Source organism: Juglans microcarpa x Juglans regia, chromosome 1D, assembly GCF_004785595.1.
Source record: "Juglans microcarpa x Juglans regia isolate MS1-56 chromosome 1D, Jm3101_v1.0, whole genome shotgun sequence".
Classification (NCBI taxonomy): domain Eukaryota; kingdom Viridiplantae; phylum Streptophyta; class Magnoliopsida; order Fagales; family Juglandaceae; genus Juglans; species Juglans microcarpa x Juglans regia.
The window spans coordinates 48,555,293-48,576,562 of record NC_054594.1 but is presented as its reverse complement, the minus strand read 5'-3'; the positions used below and the strand labels follow the sequence as shown (position 1 = coordinate 48,576,562).

General features: G+C 39.4%; 2 protein-coding genes across 2 annotated transcripts in view; one reads left to right on the top strand and one right to left on the bottom strand.

The window, feature by feature from the left end:
- The window catches only part of LOC121247329 (leucine-rich repeat extensin-like protein 1), a 34,994-nt gene extending 18,817 nt beyond the window's left edge, over positions 1-16,177 (bottom strand). Inside the window, exons 1-2 of the transcript XR_005937248.1 lie at positions 15,975-16,177; positions 8,623-8,634 (exon numbers count right to left, since the gene is read on the bottom strand). The gene's annotated coding sequence lies outside the window, so the exon portion shown is untranslated. The remainder of the gene's footprint in view (positions 1-8,622; positions 8,635-15,974) is intronic.
- A 683-nt stretch (positions 16,178-16,860) lies between these two features.
- Positions 16,861-20,440, top strand: LOC121249231 (probable signal peptidase complex subunit 2). The gene is given in 5 exon segments (XM_041147968.1): positions 16,861-17,104; positions 17,254-17,405; positions 17,618-17,699; positions 19,750-19,892; positions 20,017-20,440. Coding segments are annotated over 5 exon segments (576 nt in total). The 5' UTR covers positions 16,861-17,002; the 3' UTR covers positions 20,114-20,440.
- Positions 20,441-21,270: the final 830 nt, after the last annotated feature.

The window sequence follows — 21,270 nt, the reverse complement described above, 5'->3', positions numbered from 1 at the left end:
GGAAAAACAAACGAGGCCTTAAACGGCATACTAGCATTTCCCTATATTTTTTAAATCAACATAACACTACTAATATAAATATCACTAAATACAAAGTTTTTCATGCAACACCACATTATGACAATCATAATGTGAATGTTCCTCTCTCCTAACAAAGAAATAGCTAATTTAGCCAACTGATGTGCAGCCAAGTTTGTCTCCCTGTAATTGAATGGCACTTTCCATCCCACTCTGTACTTCAATAGTCTTTTAATTTCATGAATTAATGAACTTGCTTTTGCCGAGCTTTCATGTGAAGAGTTATTGCATTAACAATTTCCTAACAGTCTCCTTCAAAGACAACCCTTGAGAAGCCTAGATCATAACAGAACACCAGTGTTCTTCTCAAAGCCATTGCTTCTACAACTGCAGGTTGTAATTCAACATCTATGTTGCAACATATTGAAGCTTGGACTTCTCCCTCTGTATCTCTAACAATCACTCCCAATCCTTAATTCTTCGAGTTAGTGTCCACTGCAGCAGGTTTTCAATTGATCTTCATATAATCCACATCAGGTTTTCTCCATTTATTTTGCTTCTTTCTGGAACCAGTAGTCTAAATATGGTAGACAGGTTTCTGAGCAGATCTATTTATTTATTTTTTTTTTTATAGGAAATAGACATCATTTCATTCACGAAATCGAAGTTACAGTTATGACTGGTCAATACAGAGAAAAAACTCAAATTATACGCCAAACTACTCATCTGTGGGAAGCTTCCCCGTATACAAATTTCTTTGCGACGGATATTATCTTAACTTTTAAGAACTCTCTATTGACAAAACTGGTTTGTCTGAGAGTACCACTCTCTGTAAAAAAAAAAAAAAAACAGTGATAACCATCCCCCACCTCCAAATGAGGAGAATGACAAAATTACCTCCATCCTCCAAATGAGGAGAAGGACAAACCACCCCTATCCTTCAAATGAGGAGAATGACAGGACCACCCCGTCTTCCAAAAGAGGAAGGGGTTCTTCTACTGTGGACAAAAGTTTAATAGTTTATTTATTTTATTTCCTAACACTAACAAAAACCAAGACTATAGACACTTAAAAACACTGCAAAAAAGTGAAATCACACTGGCCAAGGTGGTTGTATTGACATGCCACTCTAGGAGAATGCCAGACAGTCGATTTTAAGGATACCGGAGTCGCTGGTCCCAGAAACGCCGCTTGTGGCGGCAGTATAAGCCTTTTCGCGGTGGTGAATGGAAGCCACGCGTGCGCAATATCCTGCGCGTGTGTGCTATGAGCCGTTCCTTTTGGCACCGTATTTGGTAGTCTGGAAGATCGACGACTGAAAAAACCCATGGTGGAGCGCGTGTAGGACGTTGGACACCAGAAAACCACAGGTCGGCATTTCTCCTTTCTTTGACCTAAAAAAAAAAATAAAACAGAAAACACAAATATGGGAAGAGACAAAACACTGGACTGGAATGAGGGAGGGGGGAGGAGCCAAAGCTCCCACACCCCCTAGCTGGTTTCAGTTTGGGTGTTAGAGAGAGGTTGGATGTTCTCTCTCTAAAAATGCTAAGGCTGCAACCAACTCCACGAAACTATATGAAAGATCAATAACTAGTCTCCTCTCTCCGCACATCACTCGTAGCTGGGAAAGACCAAAGGGCATGAATAGTTGACTCCTGCTCCCTTTCACAGATAGGGCACCAAGGCCCTTCAACTACCTTTTCTCTTAAACATGTTAAATCTTGTAGGAAGCAGGTCATGGCAAGCTCTCCAAAGAAAGTGTTTCACAGTTCCTGGCACATTTAATTTCCATAAATACTTCCATGCTTGCTCATCAAATGATCTTTGTTAATGTTGTGTTTCGTAAATATTTGGGTCCAATTTCAGCAACTCGGGTCTTGGTCCTCGCGCCAGCACATTTAAGAAAACACAAAGAGAGGAGGGCCTTCGTGGAGGCGGGGAGTCTTTGATGCTTGAGTTAGTATATCTCCTTAGTAATTTGTGCGAGAGGTTAGAAGTGTCAGAGAGAGTTCTTCGTACCTGGAGGACGGTTTTTATACCAGGTTCTTGGGTGGGGACAATCCATACCTTGCCTTAGAGAGTTCATGTCACTTCAACTGTTTACCTAATCAGAATCCTTTAATATGGCGTGGTTTTTGGGGTGGTGTCATTAATGCGGCGTAGATTCCGAAGAGCAGCTCCATTAATGCGACATGGCTCCCTAACTCACCTTATCCTGCGAATGTCCATTGTTAAGTCTCTTCATGCCTGTTGTTAGGAGATTGAGGGTCTCCCACATCTCTCGCCCATCTGCCTGCAGGGGTTCACGAGGACTATGTGTCATTGGAGAGTCTTAAGGCGGTGTGTCCCATCTGCCCATACTGTCCATCTTTCCCACTTGAGGGTTGCTTCACAGGTTATTTTGCTCATGGGTCGAGTACTCTGTAGAGACCGTTCGGTGACTCTTTTTAGGAGAGAGTTGTTGGGTCTGGTTGGGCTCTCCCTCTTCCCCCAAGATCCCTTATAGGCTTGCTATAGGACCAACAGGGAGGGAAAATCCAGTTACAATCTTGCTGAAGCTTCACCTTGAGAAACTTCAACCAATATTAACTTATAATAAAATTGACGTCAACGTGTAAAATAACTATTGTAAAGGTTTCAGTAATTCTTTATTTATTTGTGACTTTACATGAATCAAGAACGGTTCCAATATGAATCAATATAATCTACAGGAAAGTGCTTAAGCCAAGAAAGAAATCTGGGTTCGTGATTTCTTCCATGCATATACCACTACTCTAATACACAACAATTCCTATTAATATACTTGCTAATGTGTTAGGAGTTTTGCTACATATAAGCCAATATCTTAATTAAGTGTGACTTATTTTAACTTTAAAACATCTAAAACACCAATAATTTTTTAGCATAAATGATGTAGAAAGCTATGCAATTGTATGAAATTTTTCTTCTATTATACAATTACCTACGCAATTGTATAGACTTTTCGTTATAGATAAAATTAGTTTGCCAAACTTTAAATGGAAATAGTACTTTTGAATATTTGGTTTATCTCTTTTATTGTAATAGATACTTTGGAATAGTTCATCTACGTATTAGTTTTTCTTAGAGACTTATTCTACTCAGCAGCCCTATACCACACATGTAGATTTGTATTTTATATTTTGTATTTTTTTTTCCTAAGCAAATGTGTAGTGTAGACTGTTGAGTATAATTTTTTATTTCTTATAATACATGATTTTACAAGGGCTTTGGTGTTGGTGGAATTTATGTAACCTCCAAATCTCTTCCACTACTTATAAAAGTTATTTATTCATCATAAGAGAGAATTATCAATAAAATTTAGAGTATTGTCCAACTTTATAAAAAAAAATTTGATGCCGATCAACGGTTTGTTGGGTGTATTAAAAAAGGGTGTGTCATATAGACTTTGTCTTGTGTTAATTATTTGACTATTTTATATATGAAAATTTAAACAGGTGACTTGTAAAGTCATTGAAAATGTACTTGATTCACTCCCTCATTTTCTTCCATCTCAATGTCTCTGGCGTCCCCACACACACTCTCTCTCTCTAATCGTATTATTACTTATCTTCAGCTTCGTCTTTCTCACAGAAATAGGTTTGGAAATGTTTGATTAGATAAGGATTTAGACGAGGAATGATAGTCCTAATCATAAAATGCATAAGTATCGATACATTTATTTTGAACAAAACGAATAAATATAAATTTACATGAAAAAATTAATATTTAGTAATAGATTTCACTCATTTTTAAAATAAGTATGGTGATGCATGCACAACTTATGATTATATGTATCATTATTCTTTAGATTATATGTATCATTATTCTTTAGATAATGACAAGTTTACTACTTCTTACTATTCTTTTACTATTCTCATTATTTATTTTTTAATTCTTTATTATTATTTTCTTTTACTTAATAGTTAAGAAAGTGATTATTAATAAAGTTGTATATTTTTTTAATGATTAAAAATGTTAAAAAAAATACTTAAAAATAATAATAATAATTTTAAACACAGTATAATAAAGGAATAGTAGAAAGTAAAACGGTTATCATTATCCTTATTCTTTAGATAATGGGTTGGGAAATCCATCTGCCCGATCGAGACGTGACGAGGTCGGGGGCGAAAGAGCTGCCTAGAGCCCTAGTAATACCTACGAAATACCATTGGCATGACATATATCATCGTACTCGTAAGTGTAATTGTTTTGGTTGTTTATCACGTTGGTGATATTGTACAAGTATTGCATCTATAGTGCGTTTGGATAGCTGGATTTAAGTAGGAGGATTTTAATTTGGGTCTTTAGAGTTTAGATCATTTATGGATTTGAATTTGTACCGAAACAATGTTATTGACTTTTCAATATATTGAATTTAAAATCTCCGTTAAACTGCAATCCCACCAGTAATAGAAATTTTCTTTTATCAAAGCGGAAAAATAAAAAAAAAAATATTAGTATAACTCTTAAATATTTTCACCAAACATGCTCGCTCATATATTTTTATTTATTTTTATATTTTTTTAATAATTAAGAAAGTGATTATTAGTAAATTTGTATTTTTTTTTTATTTTTACTTAATGGCTAAGCATGTTACAAAAAATGCTTAAAAAAAACATTATTTGTATCTGTATACATATTTAAAGTGCATTGTAAGGAGATTTTTCCTCCCAGTTGGTCTGTATAGCAAGCCCATAAGGGACCTCGGGGAAAGGAGGAGAGAGTCCAACCAGGCCCAACAACCCTCCCCTAAAAAAAGTCACTAGACCTCTACAGAGTACTCGACCTATGAGTAAAACCAACCTATGAAGCAACCCTCAAGTGGGAAAGACGGACGGTAGGGGCAGATAGGACTCGCCGCCCTGACATTCCCCAATGACACCTAATTCTCGGGAACCCCTGCAGGCAGGTGGGTGAAAGATGTGGGGAACTCTCAATTTCCTGCAGCAGGCATGAAAATGCTTAACAATTGACATCTACGGAATAAAATGAGTCAGGGAGCCATGCATCATTAATGGCACCACTCCCCGGACTCTATGCTGCATTAATGGAACTATTCTAGAACCACGCCACATTAAAGGATTTTGACAAGGCAAACAGTTGAAGTGACATGAACTCCCTGAGGCAATGTATGAATTATTCCTACCCAAAAACTTGGTATAAAAGTCGACTTCCAGGTACAAAAAACTCTCTCTGACTCATATAAGCTCTTGCACAGATTACTAAAGATATATACTAATTTAAGCATTGGAGACTCACAGGCCTCTACCAAAGCCCCCCTCTCCCTGTATTTTCTTAAGTGTGCAGGTGCGAGGACCAAGACCCGAGTTGCTGGAACCTACCCCAAAGATGTACGAAACACGACGTTAACAGTGATGTCGTATGTGGGATCTCTGTAGACTTCAAGTGTCTTTCATATGCCTGCGACAACTCGTTCTCAGACAACTCGGGGACAAGAAGAAGCAACATCAACAGACATGGAACATGGAAGCAAGGTTCGCAGTGATGGAGCAACTAGTGGAAAAACTAACCATCAAAGTAGAGACCCTCCAAAAAGAGACATTCAAAGTAGCCACCAACAAACCAAAAAATGATGTGGGGTCGAGCAACAGTGAGCATGTAGAATCCACAAATGCAGGAGGAATAGGTGATGCGGAGGAAGAGAAAATAAATATGTAGAATGAGATGCGTAACCTCCAAGGGAAATACGAAGAAATGACAAAAATAATGGGCAAGTTGTCATCAGTAGACCAACTTCTCACTAGCACGGGCCTACCTTACAATGTGGAGGTGATGGTCGTGCCCCTACAACCGAAGTTTCGAGTTCCCCTTATGGACGTGTACGGTGGGACCAGGGACCCCCTTGAACACCTAGAAATCTTCAGAGCCCACATGACCCTGCATGGTTTCTCAGGAGAAGTGGTTTTTAGAACTTTCTTGCTAATCTTGAAAGGACCAGCAAGAGTATGGTTCGGATCCTTGGCGCCCTGATCCATAGATAACTTTGGGGAGTTGGCCCATCTGTTCCTCTCACAGTTTATGGTAAGCAGAAGAAAGAGATGCCCCGCGGCATATCTCCTTACCATCAAACAAGGGGAAGAAGAAGGTTTGAAAGCATACCTATCTAGGTTCAACAAAGAGCACATGATTACGGACGACCAAGATAAAAAAATAACTTAGGCAGCACTTTTAGGAGGGGTATGGCCCCGATCCCAATTCATGGTAGAATTGTCAAGGAGGACTCCCACCACGCTGTGAAAGTTTATAGATCAAGTTGACAATTTCATCAACGCCAAAGACACAGTCCAAGCCCTGACTGAGTCAAGGAAAAAAGAACTGGAGCAGACATATAGGAAAGGGAAGGTACCAACCAAGAGCAATGCTAGCGAGAAGCTGGAAAAAGAATCACGAGACAACAAGAGGGAGAAAGCCCCTATGAGAGGCTTGGGGTTTCAATTTGATTGGACGACACTCACCATCCAAAAAGACGACTGGCCAGCAGTTCAAGAAGACGGTTGCAGGAGCACTAGTCGCCACTATTGCGCTTACCATTAGTCCAACACTCATAATACGAAAGATTGTATTTTCTTGAAAGAGGAAAGAGAACAAGCTGGGCGACAAAGACTGTTGTATCCTCTCGCCCGGAGACCAAAATGAGATTGGAGGAAGAGATCACGAGAAATAAGTTCAGAAAGGGCCAACAGACTAAGGAGGAAAGGGAGCCCGAGGCAAAGGTAGCTGAGCAGGGACCCCCGCATGGTCGCCCCCACGCACCCCGACGAGGGTGCAACCTCATCGGGTGAGAAGGCGCACGCTAGGTAAGCATAATACTGAGAAGTGTACTCAGTCGAATACCGCCCCACCAAATACAAGAAAATGGAGCCAGCCTCAGTCATGTCTTTTGCAGAAGACGACAATGAGGGGGTCTTCTATCCACACGATGACGCCATGGTTGTGATTATGTTGGTTGCTAACTTCATCACTAGGAGGATCCTTGTAGACAATGGCAGCTCCACAGATATCCTTTTCTGGAAAGCCTTCACCCAAATGGGATAGATGCCGCCCGACTCTAACCAGCTCTTATGTCTCTGAAGGGCTTCTCGGGGGATATGGTCCAACCGGTTAGCACTATCACACTGTTTGTCTTAGTGGTAAAAGCTCCATCGTCATACAACGTCAGACTTGGCAGACCTACCCTCAACAACCTGAGGGCGGTGACGTTGACTAACCACTTGAATATGAAGTTCCCGACCCCTTGGGGAGTGTGCGAAATACCGGAAGAACAGGTCCTGGCACGGGACTGTTACGTGCAGGAATTGAACCAAGGGATGGTGGGGTACATGTAGTCCACAACCTAGACGATGACCACGTTCTCTTGCCCCAGCCTGAACACACCATAACAAATGGAGAGATCCAAGATGAACAGACACTCAGAAAAGTGGAGCCGAATGAGCTACTGGAGTTAATCCCTTTGAACCTAAGCCTCTTGGAACCATGGTCAGGATTGGCAGTGGGATGACACTCAAAATGAGGCGCGCTATGCAATAACTCCTCATGGAACACCAGGATGTCTTCGCCTAGAATTGACCCAGAAATCATACAACACCACCTGGGCGTGGGACCAAAAGCCAAGGGCGTAAGGCAGAAACGTCAAAACTTCAACACGGAGAAGAATATCGCCATTGTCGTAGAGGTCGACCGCTCAACTTCCCCCTACCCTGCATCGATCTAATCGTCGACTCCATGGTGGGTTATTGCATGCTTAACTTTATAGATGCCTACTCCAGGTACAACTAAATTTGCATGAACCCCGACAATGAGTAGAAGACTTCGTTCATCACTGATCAAGGACTATACTGCTACCCTGCCATGCAGTTTGGATTAAAAGATGCAAGGACCACCTACCAGCAACTAGTCAACCGCATGTTCAAGAATCAGATCGTGAGAAACATGGAGGTTTATGTAGATGATTTGCTGGTAAAAAATGGAGCTCTCAAGCAACACCTCGACGACCTTCGTGAATCCTTTACAGTATTGCGGTAGTACCAGATGAAATTGAACCCCACGAAATCTGCCTTCAGTGTAGGCTCTAGGAAATTATTAGGTTTCATGGTTTCAGAATGAGGGATAGAAGCTAACCCAGAGAAAGTGGAAGCCATCCTCCACATGGCCCCTTCTCAAAACATCAACGAAGTGTAGAAACTCGCCGGACGAATAGCGGCCGTTAACAGGTTCATGTCGAGGTCCACCGACTAATGTCTACCTTTTTTTAAGATATTGCAGAAAGCAAGAGCTTAGGATGACGAGTGCAACCAATCGCTTGAGGCTCTCAAGAAACATCTCACAAGCCCTCCACTGCTCAACCAACCCAGATGTGGAGAAACCTTGGTCCTGTACTTATCAATCTCCCCGCAAGCAGCTTCCTTGGCCTTGGTATGAAATGAAGAGGGAATCCAAAATCCCGTGTACTACATCAGCTGGGCTTACCGAGGAGCAGAGGCTAGATACCCACGCATAGAGCAACTCGTCTTCGCCTTAGTGGTGACCACATGACAACTCTGCTCATATTTCCAGGCTCACTTAGTGAGGGTCCTCACTGAGACCCTTCTGAATAAGATCTTTCAAAGACCAGACGCCTAAGGCAGCCTTACGAACTAGGTCGTGGAACTGAGTGAGTTTGACATCGAATACGCACCCCGAAATTCTATTAAAGGGCAAGTATTGTCAGGTTTTGTGACAGAATTCATCGGTTTCCTGGAAAAGGTCAAACATGCACCTCCTGTGAAGCCCTGGGAGGTTTTCGTTGATGGCTCTTTCTGCTGGGCTGAAGGGGGAGTGAGGGTGCATATTGTTACAGACGTGGGCGAAAAACATGATTACGCAATTAAGTTAGCATTTAAAATTAAAAAAAATTGAGGCAAAAAATGAGGCAATGTTCTCTAGTCTGGTGATCACAGGTCTTTGGTTGCCAAAGAAATAGAGTTGCGAGTTGGTTTTCAGGTAGTGGTTAATCAAGTACTAGGAGAGTTCGCTGCAAAGAGTGAAAAATTGAAGAAGTATCTAATATTGATAGAAGGCAAACGCGCCCAATTTAGATACTTTCAGATCCAACAAGTGCTGAGAATAAAAAAACATATAAGTTAGCACGAGCGGCGTCTGAGCAGGAAGACTCTCCTATGCCAGAACAAACAGGGATCGAGATTGTTAAGATACCCGTTGTGGGAATAGAAGTGGTAGAAGTAAAGTCGGGAGCTCTGGAATGGTCATTGGATATTATCAAGTACATAGATGCCAATGAGCTACTCGGCAACAAATGGGAAGCTAGAAAGATTAGGATCAGGGCAGAACGTTACATTTTACTCGAGGGAACCCTACATAGAAAGGGGTACTCCACACCTCTTCTAAGGTGCGTCTCGTTCGAAGAGGCCCAACACGTGCTAGTAGAAGTACACGAGGGAATCTACGACGACCACTCTGGAGGAAAGGTGTTGGCAGGCAAAGTGATAAGGGTAGGATACTACTGGCCTCGCGCCTTCTAGGATGCAGGGGTATACTTGCAGAAATGTAGGAAATGTCATGAGTACTCTAAAGTGCCTCATTGCCCACCGGAGACTGACATCAATCACCTCACCATGACATTTTGCTCAGTGGGGAATTAACATAGTGGGCCCCCTCTCCCAGGGCAAAGGATGGGTAAGATTTGTAGTAGTGGAAATGGATTACTTCATTAAATGGGTAGAGGCCGAGGCGTTGGCAACGATTAAGGCAAGCAACATCACTCGTTTCTTGTGGAAGACTGTCATCTGCAGATTTGGCATCCCTGTATCATCATATCGAATAATGGAAGGCAATTTGACTCTAACCACTACCAAGACTGGTGCCAGGACTTGGGGATCAAATTCCGATACTCGTCTCTAGGATATCCTCAGTCCAATAGGCAATTGGAGGTGACCAACAAGACATTGATGGGTATACTTGAAGCTCAACGACAGAAAGAGCACCTGGGCAGAGGAACTCCCCGGAGTTTTTATGGGCATACTGAATCACGGTAAGGACCCCGACGAGATAAACCCCCTTCACTCTCACTTACGGACATGAGACGATGCCGCTAGTCGAGGTCGGGATCCCTACCTACAAGATACAACACTTGAGCAAAACTCCAACAATGAACGACTATAAGAACATCTTGACTTGCTGGAGGAGGTCAGACTTGAAGCAGAAGTAAGGACAACCATCAACAAGAGGAGTGTGTCACGATGTTTTAACAAACGGGTACGTCCACGGGCATTCAAGATAAGGGATCTCATGCTAAAACAGACGGGACGACTACCCGAGATGCAGGGAAACTAGGCCCTCGATGGGAGGGCCCCTACGTGGTCACCACCAACATTTTCCCGGGCTCCTACTGGCTCCAAAACTCCCAAGGGAACGAGCTGCCACACCCATAGAACGCCGAGCATCTACGAAAGTTCTATTGTTAAAGAGCTTATAACTTGTAATTTACATTTACATGCCAACGGTGTAAAATCTATTAATGGAACTATGGTTATTTAGGAACCACACCACATTTACATGCCACGCCACATTAATGACACAACCCCAGAAGCCACGCCGCATTAAAAGATTTTGACAGGGCAAACAATTGAAATGACATGGACTCCTTGAGGCAAGGTATGGATTGTCCCCCACCCAAAAACCAGGTATAAAAGCTGACCTCTAGGTACAAAGAACTTTCTCTGACTCCTCTAACCTCTCGCACAAATTACTAAGGAGATATAATAACTTAAGCATCAGAGACTCTCTGGCCTCTACCAAGGCCCCTCTCTCCCTGTATTTTTTTAAGTGTGCATGTGCGAAAATCAAGATTCGAATGGCTGGAACCCGACCTAAAGATGTACGAAATACTACGTTAACATGCATATTTAATGTGAAGCTAACATTATCCAAAACAAAATTGGAGGATACATGATATCCCGTGGATTGGACCATCAAGTTAAAAACGAATTGTTGAAGATATATGTATTTCGCCCCAAAATTCGGTTGGGTGGCTTTTATTTCAGAAGTTCTTCTATAGAGCAGCCCACTGTAGGGTGCACACTTTGCACACCCTACGTGGCTGCAGGTTTTTTTTTTTTTTAACAAAATGTGCATTTTGATTCTCAGTTGATTTTCTCTTTCTCATTCGAATTTCAGAGCCCCACGAAATACCTCATCCCTCGCCCGCGTCGCGTCACCTTCCTCTGCCCAACGCTTCCCGGCGACGCCGTCTCTCTATCCAACGACACCGAGCTACGCTACACCATCTGCCCAACACCGCCACTCCCAAGAGGCTTGGTTCTTTCTCTCTCCTAAGGCTAGGGTTTCACACTCTTTCTATCTCTCTCTGAGGCTTGGGTCTTATTTTCTGTCCCTCGGAGATTTAATGGCGCAGCAGGAGGTCCATAACGGAGGAGCCGCTAAGGGAGCTATCACCGACGTCTTGGTTTTCACGGCGGTAAAGACGCAGCTGCTTGTGGAGGTTCCATACGTTTTTCACGTCTTTTCTCTGGTACCTTCAGATGTATAAACCAAAATTTCTCACTTTTACGCGGTTATATGCTTGAGTTTTATAAGATTTGTGAAATTTTATCAGCCTTGGTTTTTTTTTTCCGATGAATTTATTGTACAGATTTTGAGATTTATCGATCTTAAGATGATTTTTTCCTTCCTTTTGGGTTTCATAGCTTCTAATTGGGATTTCACTATCATTTGAAGGATTCACTTGGCGATATAGGAGAAATACTACTCCATAGTTATCAATAGTTTGATCTAATCCCCAGTTTAGCTCTCTCTCTCACATATGACAACAAACACTTTGAGGCCCTAATTGTTTATTGTTGAAGCATTTTAGAGAATAAAGCTGTTTAATGTGATTTTACTTGTGTTATTAGATTGATAAAAATGAGAAAATTGGTTTGTGACAATGATCTTGTTGCTTTTTGGCTCCTTATTTTAGAGAAAGAGTAAGAAGAGAAAGTAAAATGAACAAGTTAGGTTATGGGTTGAACCTAAGGCTGTCGGCGCAACAGAAGAAGAAGCAACAGTCGTCTAAACCACCCTGTCCGCCTCCTTTTGGCTTTAATGTTGAGGATGAAGACAATGTCGAAAGAGAGATTTCTTGGCAGGCTAGCAAGAACAAGTCCCTCAAGGATGTGAGTAAAGGCCGTTGCATGTTCAGTACTCACGATTTCAACCAAACTTTGATGAACCATGCATCAAGATTTTCTTTAAAAATGTGTGTTGGCAAATAAAAAATTACAAGATAATCTAGCCCAAAATTTAAAATTTCATTCTCATTTCAAAATTTATTGTATTAATATTTGAGTGAAGAAGGTTAAGGAAAGATTGGACATCGATCCCATTTGGTATGCACCTTGAAGATGAATATGTATAATTTTCCCTCTAATACTAGACTTGCTGTTTATATTTCCCGAATATTTCATATAAATTCTTTCGAAAAATTATCATGTTGAATTACCTTATAGGTTGTCAGTACTACTTATAATTAATAGTTGAATCAACTATAGTCACCAAAAACTGTAATTATAAATATATCTATGCAATTCTCAAATGAAAGATCACAAATATAGCAGAAGTCGAAGCAGTTAATACTAAACTCATGAGGAGACTTTCAGTAATATTATTAATGATATTATTGTAGGGTACAAATGCATGTATTATAATTCTGCAAGTTCTAGTGGTATAACATAATATAGATCATATATTATTGCTTCATTAACCAAGTTTCTGTATAGATTTGTTTGTTTATACTTTTTTGTGAAATTGTAGGAAGTGCTGAGAGTATAAAAATAAGCAATATTATTCTGGTTAACAACTTCCTGGCCCATGAAGGCATGGCATCTTTGATTGTTAAACCTGTCGTTTTGCAGAGATTTTAATTCCATCAAACAACATTCACATAGGAAGGGCCATTCAAACATTCCTATGTGTAGGGTCTCCTCTAAACCCAAGTTGCCTAACTATCTCAAATATTCTGTCCCTTCTTTTCTAAAATACCTCTATTGATGAAAATGCTCTAGATATGAAGGGTCATTCATTTAAAATATTCTTCCTAATGAACTTGCTGGTAACTGGGAGACTTGCCCAAAATAATTGATAGAATTCTAGTTTAGGATGAATTAGCCAAGAAGAAAAATGAATGGAAAAAGTTGATTCAGAAGAAAGTATGATTTTTCAAAAAAAAATAAAAAACTAAACCAGAAAAGCCTTCTTTCCCTCACCTGAACTTGGCTGGTGTGATCTCCGTCCTCACATGCAGTTCCATATGAACAATGAAAATAGGTTAAGAAACCTCGAGCTATAGGGTTTTTCTTCAAATTTTATACTTTCAATATATCATTTTTTCATGTGTGAAATGATTTTATAACTGTATTCTAATAGTCTTTCTTTTGATGGTTTTTGCTCCTCTATTGAAAGATTGTGGTTATCCGGTAGCTTGGATTGGATAATCTATAGTAATTGATTTGAATTTGATTGGATAATTTGCATTTGGCTGGTTGATATTGCTTTTTTGCAAGAAAAGTAAAATCTCAACAATGCCTTTTGATTCTGGGGGTTAAGTATTACTTAGATGTGTTGTAGAACCCGCGTCGCCCAGCACCTGTGTCGCCTGCCCAATTATTCACCAAAAAAAAAAGATGTTTTATATGAAACCCAATCATATGATTAGACTATAAGGTCTTACTTCCCGGCACACAACCAAGTGTCCTTATACAGGTATGCAGTAGTTCGTATATATGAATTTGTTTACTTAAGTATGACAATTTTTATTTGTGATTTAGTTTCGTTCGGTGTATTGGAAGTTGGCAGTATGGTCATGTTTAGCTTTGAAGCCTGGTTGTTTGTGGTCGCTATTGGCATTATTGAAGCTGGTTGCTTATGGCCTCTGTTCAATGGAGTCTAGTTGTTTGTGGTAGCTATTTGTAATCGTTGTTTGTATTTGACACTCTATTTATTTTTAGACAAATGGATCAATTGTATGACTATACAAGCAATGTACTTGTTTTGTGCTTTTTAATGAAGAATGAAATTTTTTTTTTTAAAAAAAAAAAAAAAACAACCCAGGCTTGCCTATTGCATTCTGAGAGTTAGTCTGGTTCGCTGTAAGTGTTAGATATATACTTCAGTTTTACACTTTATTAATGTACTGGTATGTAAAAAAGATAAGCTGCCACATATTCCAGCTTACTAATACAACAAAAAATTTGTTGGAAAATATGTTATATTGAAGAGATCATAAGTCTGGTACAGTTGGAAACATAAACTACATATTACAACTTCGACAAGACTACATATTAATGCAGAATGTTTACAAGTCACCAGTTTGGCTACACTGAAACACTAACAAACTTAACAACATACAAAAAGTCCCTAACACAGACTTAATCTTCCATTGATCTTGATCATAGCAAACAACACTCTTTTTTGGATGTCCTCCTCTCTTTTATGGATCTCTCCCCTTGCATGTTGGAATTCTCTCTCTCATTTGGACTTCAACAAACACCCTTGAAACAAATAATAGTAAAAGATCAGTATACCCTCAAAATCAAAACTGTCTTAAAATAACTAAACCAAAAGATATATCCTTATAGCAGCAAAATATCAGTATAAATTATTTTTGTAATCATCTGCAGGGCAGAGCAAACCAAATGTAGCCAAACAACTAAAGCCTAAGAGGGTTCTTGTTCTGTACCACATAGGGAGCAGATAACTTGTAAGTCAGAACAAAACTTTGACCTGTAAGAAGACCCATTCCTAGTTCCCACAATAAAGCCCAATAGGAGACCCCTGCGCAGCATAGTAGACCTCAAGTGCTACTAAAAATGTCCATGGGGCTACTGTTTACAAATACTGAAGAATGAATGGTAGATATGCATTGACAAGACACAAATTGGCAATAACAACCGAGTCAAGACTTTGTCTTCCATTGATAAAGGCATTTTGGGAATTGAGCATAATCTTTGATACCAAAGAAGCCATGGGGGGTCAAGTAATGGTTTCATTCGAGTATGGACATAGAGAGTTGTATCTAGTTAATGGAAACTAAAAGAATTTAAGATAAAGTGTTAGAAAATAAATTTTTTAGAGAGATTAGAGGGAGGCAGAGAGATAACCAAACATCAATTTTTTTCTCCCATCTGGTCGTAGAACCAACTCACACATAACTGAATAGAAGAAACATTTTTTTATTGGGTTATCAAAATAAGGTCAACACTGCAACTTAGTTTGGCCAAAAGCTATGATCATACTTTTTGTAATTATCATAAATGCAAGTCAAGCATCAGACTGGTGATGATGATCCATCTTTTAAATAATGCAGGTCAAGCATATGGTCAAATGCAGAGTGATGCTTTACTTCTATGAGTACACACACGCACGCATACATATTGTATTTGTTTGTCTATGCAATATGACTCAAATTACTATCAACCTTAAACTTAAAAACAGTTTAAAAATATCATTTTCTAGAATCGAAGAACAGCTCAAAAGTTTGGAAATAATGCACCAAGGGTAATTAGAGATGAATTTTGGAACCAAATCCAACATCAACATGGATGTGGTGAAAGGGGCAAGAAAGCCAAAAATGGCTTTTAAGGAATCCAGTTCAGTTACCCGACCTGAAAACCTCTCGCACATAATCAAACCCAAATTAGTGTGAATACTATTACTGGGATCACATAGTAATGGGGCTCAGACGTTTTACCAAAAATATAGACGTTAGTGGTGCACCAGAACATTCAAAAGCATTTCACTAAACCCCAACCCCCCATACTCAGAAGCCCAAAGCAGAGAATAATAATACATCTTCACCAGGTTAATTATAAACAAAGCATGATTTCTAATGTATTGAACTACAAAAATGATTCCTGAACATCTCCAACATGAAGGCTTTAAAAAAAATTACCTCAAATTTCAGTCATGGCATTATCTAAGCAAGAGCACAAACCCATCGTTTAGGGCTTTGAAGCACAGGTCTGTATCATCACAATATGATAACTATTTTCTTGACAATCTAAATGGATAAACTAATTAACATCCCTCAATAACTACGATTTCCCCACAACAAAGAATACTCCATAGGACAGAAATGGTGGTACATACTCCGTAGGGCCAAACTACAAAGTACATATCGCCTACAAACCTAGATTCTGAGATCTACTTTCAGTAATTTGGGGCATAATTTCAAATTTTAGATCGACTACAAACCCTAAAAATTTCAGATCTATTTCATGTCTATTTGTATATGAACAAAATTGAAATGTGTGTGCGTGAGTGGTGAGAATCTGAGTGTGAGTGAGTAATAACAGAGAGTATGTGAGAAGTTTAGGAAAAATGCTTATCGGCGTCAAAATCGCAGAGAAGAAGAAGCCACTCTCTTCGCGATGCCATCCAAACCTGTAGTCGATCGGGGGCTGGGGGAGAAAACAGGCTTCGAGGGCTTCGCTGGGGGTTGGGGGAGACTGAAGAGGGCTCGCGGGGAGGGGTGGGGATAGGAAGAAAAGAAACGGGGAGGGAGAAGAGGAAGAAATCGACGCGGCGTAGGTGACCGGGAAGAGGATGCCGACGTGGGTGGTGGGGGTGAGGGGCGACACGGGGATGTGTGGGGATAGGTAGAAACGGGGAGGAAGGAGAGGAAGAAAGTTATTTTCAAAATGTGAAGGCGTTTTCGTCTGAGAGAGGGAACGATGAGAGAGGGAACAGAACGTGCGTTTAATGGACACGCAAACAGTAATTTGATGCGATGATTATTTCTTATTTCAGTCATCGTTCAGTAGACCGCGCCTTGAAGAAGGTTTTAACTTTTAACACACCACTGCGAGGCTCCGACTGAACTGCCCCCTCATTCTCGACCATTTCTCAAGCAAAACCCCACCCGGACCTCCCAAAAACAAAAATAAAAATGCAAGACAATAAACCCGAAATCGCCACCAAAAACTCTAAGAAGGCCAATCTCTCAGACCACCACTCTATCAAGCATATCCTCGACGAGTCCGTCTCCGAGGTAAATCCAAAGAACAGAAAACCCTAACTCACCTCTCTCTCTCTCTCTCTCTCTCTCTCTCTCTCTTTTTTTTTTTTATAGATCCATGATCATGTTCTTCTTTTTTATTTATAATAAATATATGTGTACTTCTTTAATTTTTTCCATAGATTGTAACGAGTCGTGGATATGTGGAAGACGTGAGGATGAGCAATATACGATTGTTGATGGGCACGATTATAATCATCATTGCTCTGGCGGCTCAGTTTTACAAGAAAAAGTTTCCTGAGAACAGGAATTTTCTCATCGGCTGAATCTTATTATATCCTTTGTTCCTACCTGGTTTTTTTTTTTTTTTTTTTTTTTCGTGACTTCTCTTTTTCATTGATGAGAAAATCCGTCTCGTTTCTGGCAAAATGCGGGATATGGAAAGGGAATCTAAATATTTCCGGTTCGAGTTTTCAAAATATTTAGCTCGTGTTGATAATGCGTTGGCTTTCGTTTTCAACTTTGTTTGATCTTTGACTCTGGCAAGTATATAGTCTTCAATGGGTTATTGCAGCTGATCATCTACACAAAGGAGAAGAATGAAATTCTGTGTACTTATCCCCCTGTGGTAATATCTCTTTCCATATGGAAACTCAGCAATAATTATAGACGCTGTGTTTGTCTTTGGAAATACAATCTGCTTATTGAAAGAAAAGAGGATCAAGTGATTTATATTTCAACATAAATATCCATACATTTTTTCGATACCTGTATGGCTACTTTCGTCAGCACTGAAGTTAATCCCTATGCCAAGTTTCGTGGAGGGAGGAAGGGATGGAGTGTGAGCGGTAACGAAGTTTTAGGAGATCTGCCTCTCTGATTTACAAAGCTTGCGCTAGAGAGTGTGCTTTATGGTTAGGGAAGAGATAGCTGGATGTTTGATATTTGAAGATTATTGATGGAGTTAAGGGAAAGTGAGTTGTCAAGTCAGCCCCTTGGGTAATTTTCTGCAAAATTTGTCGGACGAGGTTTTATGTATGTAAGATTGGTTAAAAGCCATAATGTTCCACGAATATAATGCATTCTTTCTGGTATCATAGGTTATGTTCTAGTGGCAATTGCTCTAAAGAGAATCTCATGTAAGCCATAAGTTCTTGACTTGATTCTAAATCCTTCCATAATTGATTTTAATAGTACCGACACTGGTTGCATAAGATAGTTGACTTGAGGTATTGGTGGCGAATCATCAGGGTTTAGTTTTCTGGATGAATGGATGAAATACTGCATGCTTCAAACTATTTTATTTTAAACCATCAGTCGCATATTGTATGGCTACTTGTATTCATGGGTCTTGCTGATGAAAAAAGGCCCTGGATTATATATGAATTTTTTTACAAGTATTAAAAAAATTATGAATGAAGGCCCTTATTGAAGATTGCTCGAGTTTGTTCATGTGAGCCTTTGCATTCCATTGTTGGGGGTTTAGAAGTAGCCATGCTTTTCTTTAGAGTGACAATAGCATAATTAGCTTTGGGGAATATACAATGACCTGGAGACAGCTCTCAAGATATACAATTCTGAGCTTAGTCATTACATAATATTTTTAAAAGATTGATATGTTGGGTTAGATTGTGGGGTTTCTCTGCAAACTCACGTCCCTTCAGATGTGTATCTTCTTCTTCTACTTCTTTTCTCTCTCTCTCTCTCTCTCTCTCTCTCTCTCTTACCAGCTTTAGTCATTGGCATGATGGGGAATAATTTGCTTGGCAGCGTGTCCTAAGAGTAGTGTAATGGGGAGTGGTAACATCTTATCTTTCATCATTGCATGCTTTCTGGGGCCTTGATCTTCCGTTAATAATCTTACACCTGGTTGGATTGTTTATCCCTGCCTTCATGAGGGGTCTTTATGTGGAAGATGGAAGGAAGAGTAGCAGGGCAGCTTGGTGCTGTTGAAGGAAATATATAATACAAAAATCTTTGAAGTATTGGACTAGTCTTGCTAAAGCTTTAAATGTTATCTTGTAATGTGATTTCTTACATAGATGTTGGTTTTGTGATCATTGCACTTATCCATGAAAAAGAGTTCCTTTTTGGAGGTTTTGGATCTTTTTAAATCTAAGCTGTCTTTAAGGCCAGACCTTTGGATACCTTCTGTGTGCAGAGCATATCATTTTCTTTTCCTAATTTAATTGAATTCAACTTATCAGAAAGATAAGGTGTGGGTGGGGAGAAAGGAAACTACTTTTCTTTGTTAGGCCGTGTTTATTGTTTTTTTTCTCGATCTTTCCATTATGAACTTAATACCCCCTTTGAGGTCTAGCCATCATGGTCTCATAAATGCACATGTAAGCTCAGAAATCTTAGTATGCATTCTCTATTTCTGAAGGCTAAGAACTTGTTCTTGCTTGATTTGAAGAGAAGCAAACACAATGCAACCTCTCCAAATATTTTCTGTGCATAAATCGGGGGTGGTTTGACAGAAAAAAAGGATCTTCCAGCTTATTTTATATTTTATAAGACTCCATTTGTTTATTTACTTATAAAAAATAATATGTTGCAAGACTCCAGCAGTTGAATTATCTACCTTTGTCGAAATTTGTTGTGCATACATCATACAAACTGATGCAACGAAATTTAGTTGTTCTCCTATCTAATTTAGTTGCAATTTCTCTGGACAGGGATCCTTTACCAGCACAGGCTTGGTGGTGTCTTCCAAGCTGCCGAGATTTTCTGATACGTACACACTTGGCATAGTGAGTGCAGATCCTAAATCTATTTCTGCAAATCAACCAGTACAGTTAACCAAAAGTGTTACTCAATGGTCTCTCTCTCTCTCTCTCTCTCTCTCTCTATTTCATGCACACATGCATGTTAGCTGTACATACTCATTGAACTGCACATCAATATACGCTCTGTTACGTTTCTGGTCTCTTGTGATGTTATAGGTTCACAAAGGATGGAGTTTTGGTGGAGGGTCTATTCTGGAAAGATGTTGAAGCATTAATTAATGAATATGCAAAAGAACCAAAGAAGAGCAAGTGAATTGAAGTTTCAGACATTGTCTGATCGGGCATTGGTTCAGAACTCTAGTCATGTTTTGACGTGAATCAAGATGTTCCTCAGTGATATCATGGTTTTTGGTATTGGGAGACAACCAAACAAATTGAATTAAAATGGCCGTTTGTGGTGCATGAGTCAGATCGTTTTCACTAAACAGTTATTTCTTTCTAGTTGAAAATTTTACTTCCAATCCAATGCTGAGAATGGATCTAGATAAGGATCATGCACAATAGAGAATGGATCTAGATAAGGATCATGCACAATAGCTAGGCAGATTTTTTGTTAGTAAAATCGTACGCGTTCTTTCCATCTGGCTTTTTTCTTGCTTCCTAAAACTTAGAAATATGTGATGGTGTTGTCAGTTGTGTACCGTGTGTTGGTTTGATGCTGTCTTTTACCAGATCCAAGTTTTGGTTTGTTACGATTTCTTATTGTATGTTTTGACGATGACGCCGATTGTTGGGCCAATGTTCTGGAGAAGGACAAACTTCGAGACTTGGGCTTGTCTACAGGAAGCGGTTATTTCTCTATTTTTACTCAATACTGATTTCCTAGCTATGCTTTTTGTACAAAGAGTGCAAAAATCATTGTATCAGGCGAATTTCTTTTGAATCTGGTCATTTGATAGGGAACCTATTATTTCGATAACAGTTATGCGTGCCTCGGTACGTCCTTTGATCCTTTCTCACTTGAGATTCAATCATGTAAAGGATTGAAGATGGAGCGGGTGAAAAGGGTCCTTGTCGATGTACATTAGACCAGTTTGGATTTTAAAAGTATTTCATCTCATCTCATTTTACTTCATTATTATAATTTTATTAAATTTTTATATAAAATATAATAAATAATTTAATTTTTTTTAATATTAAAATAATAATAATATTAAAAAATAATATTTTAATAATATTTTATTTAACTCATCTAAAATTATTTCAATGCATCTTTTAACTAATTTCTGAATCAGACGGGGCTTCATGTAAAGAGCGGGTGAAAAGGGTCCTTTCGATGCACATTCTTCCATCTTTTGGAGAAAAAAAAAAGAAAGAAGTTAACCTCGTCACGGTAACAAACAAAGAGGATGAGTTTGATAATGTGATCCAGAGGCATATACCCGGCATATGCTCCATAAAGTCCAATCT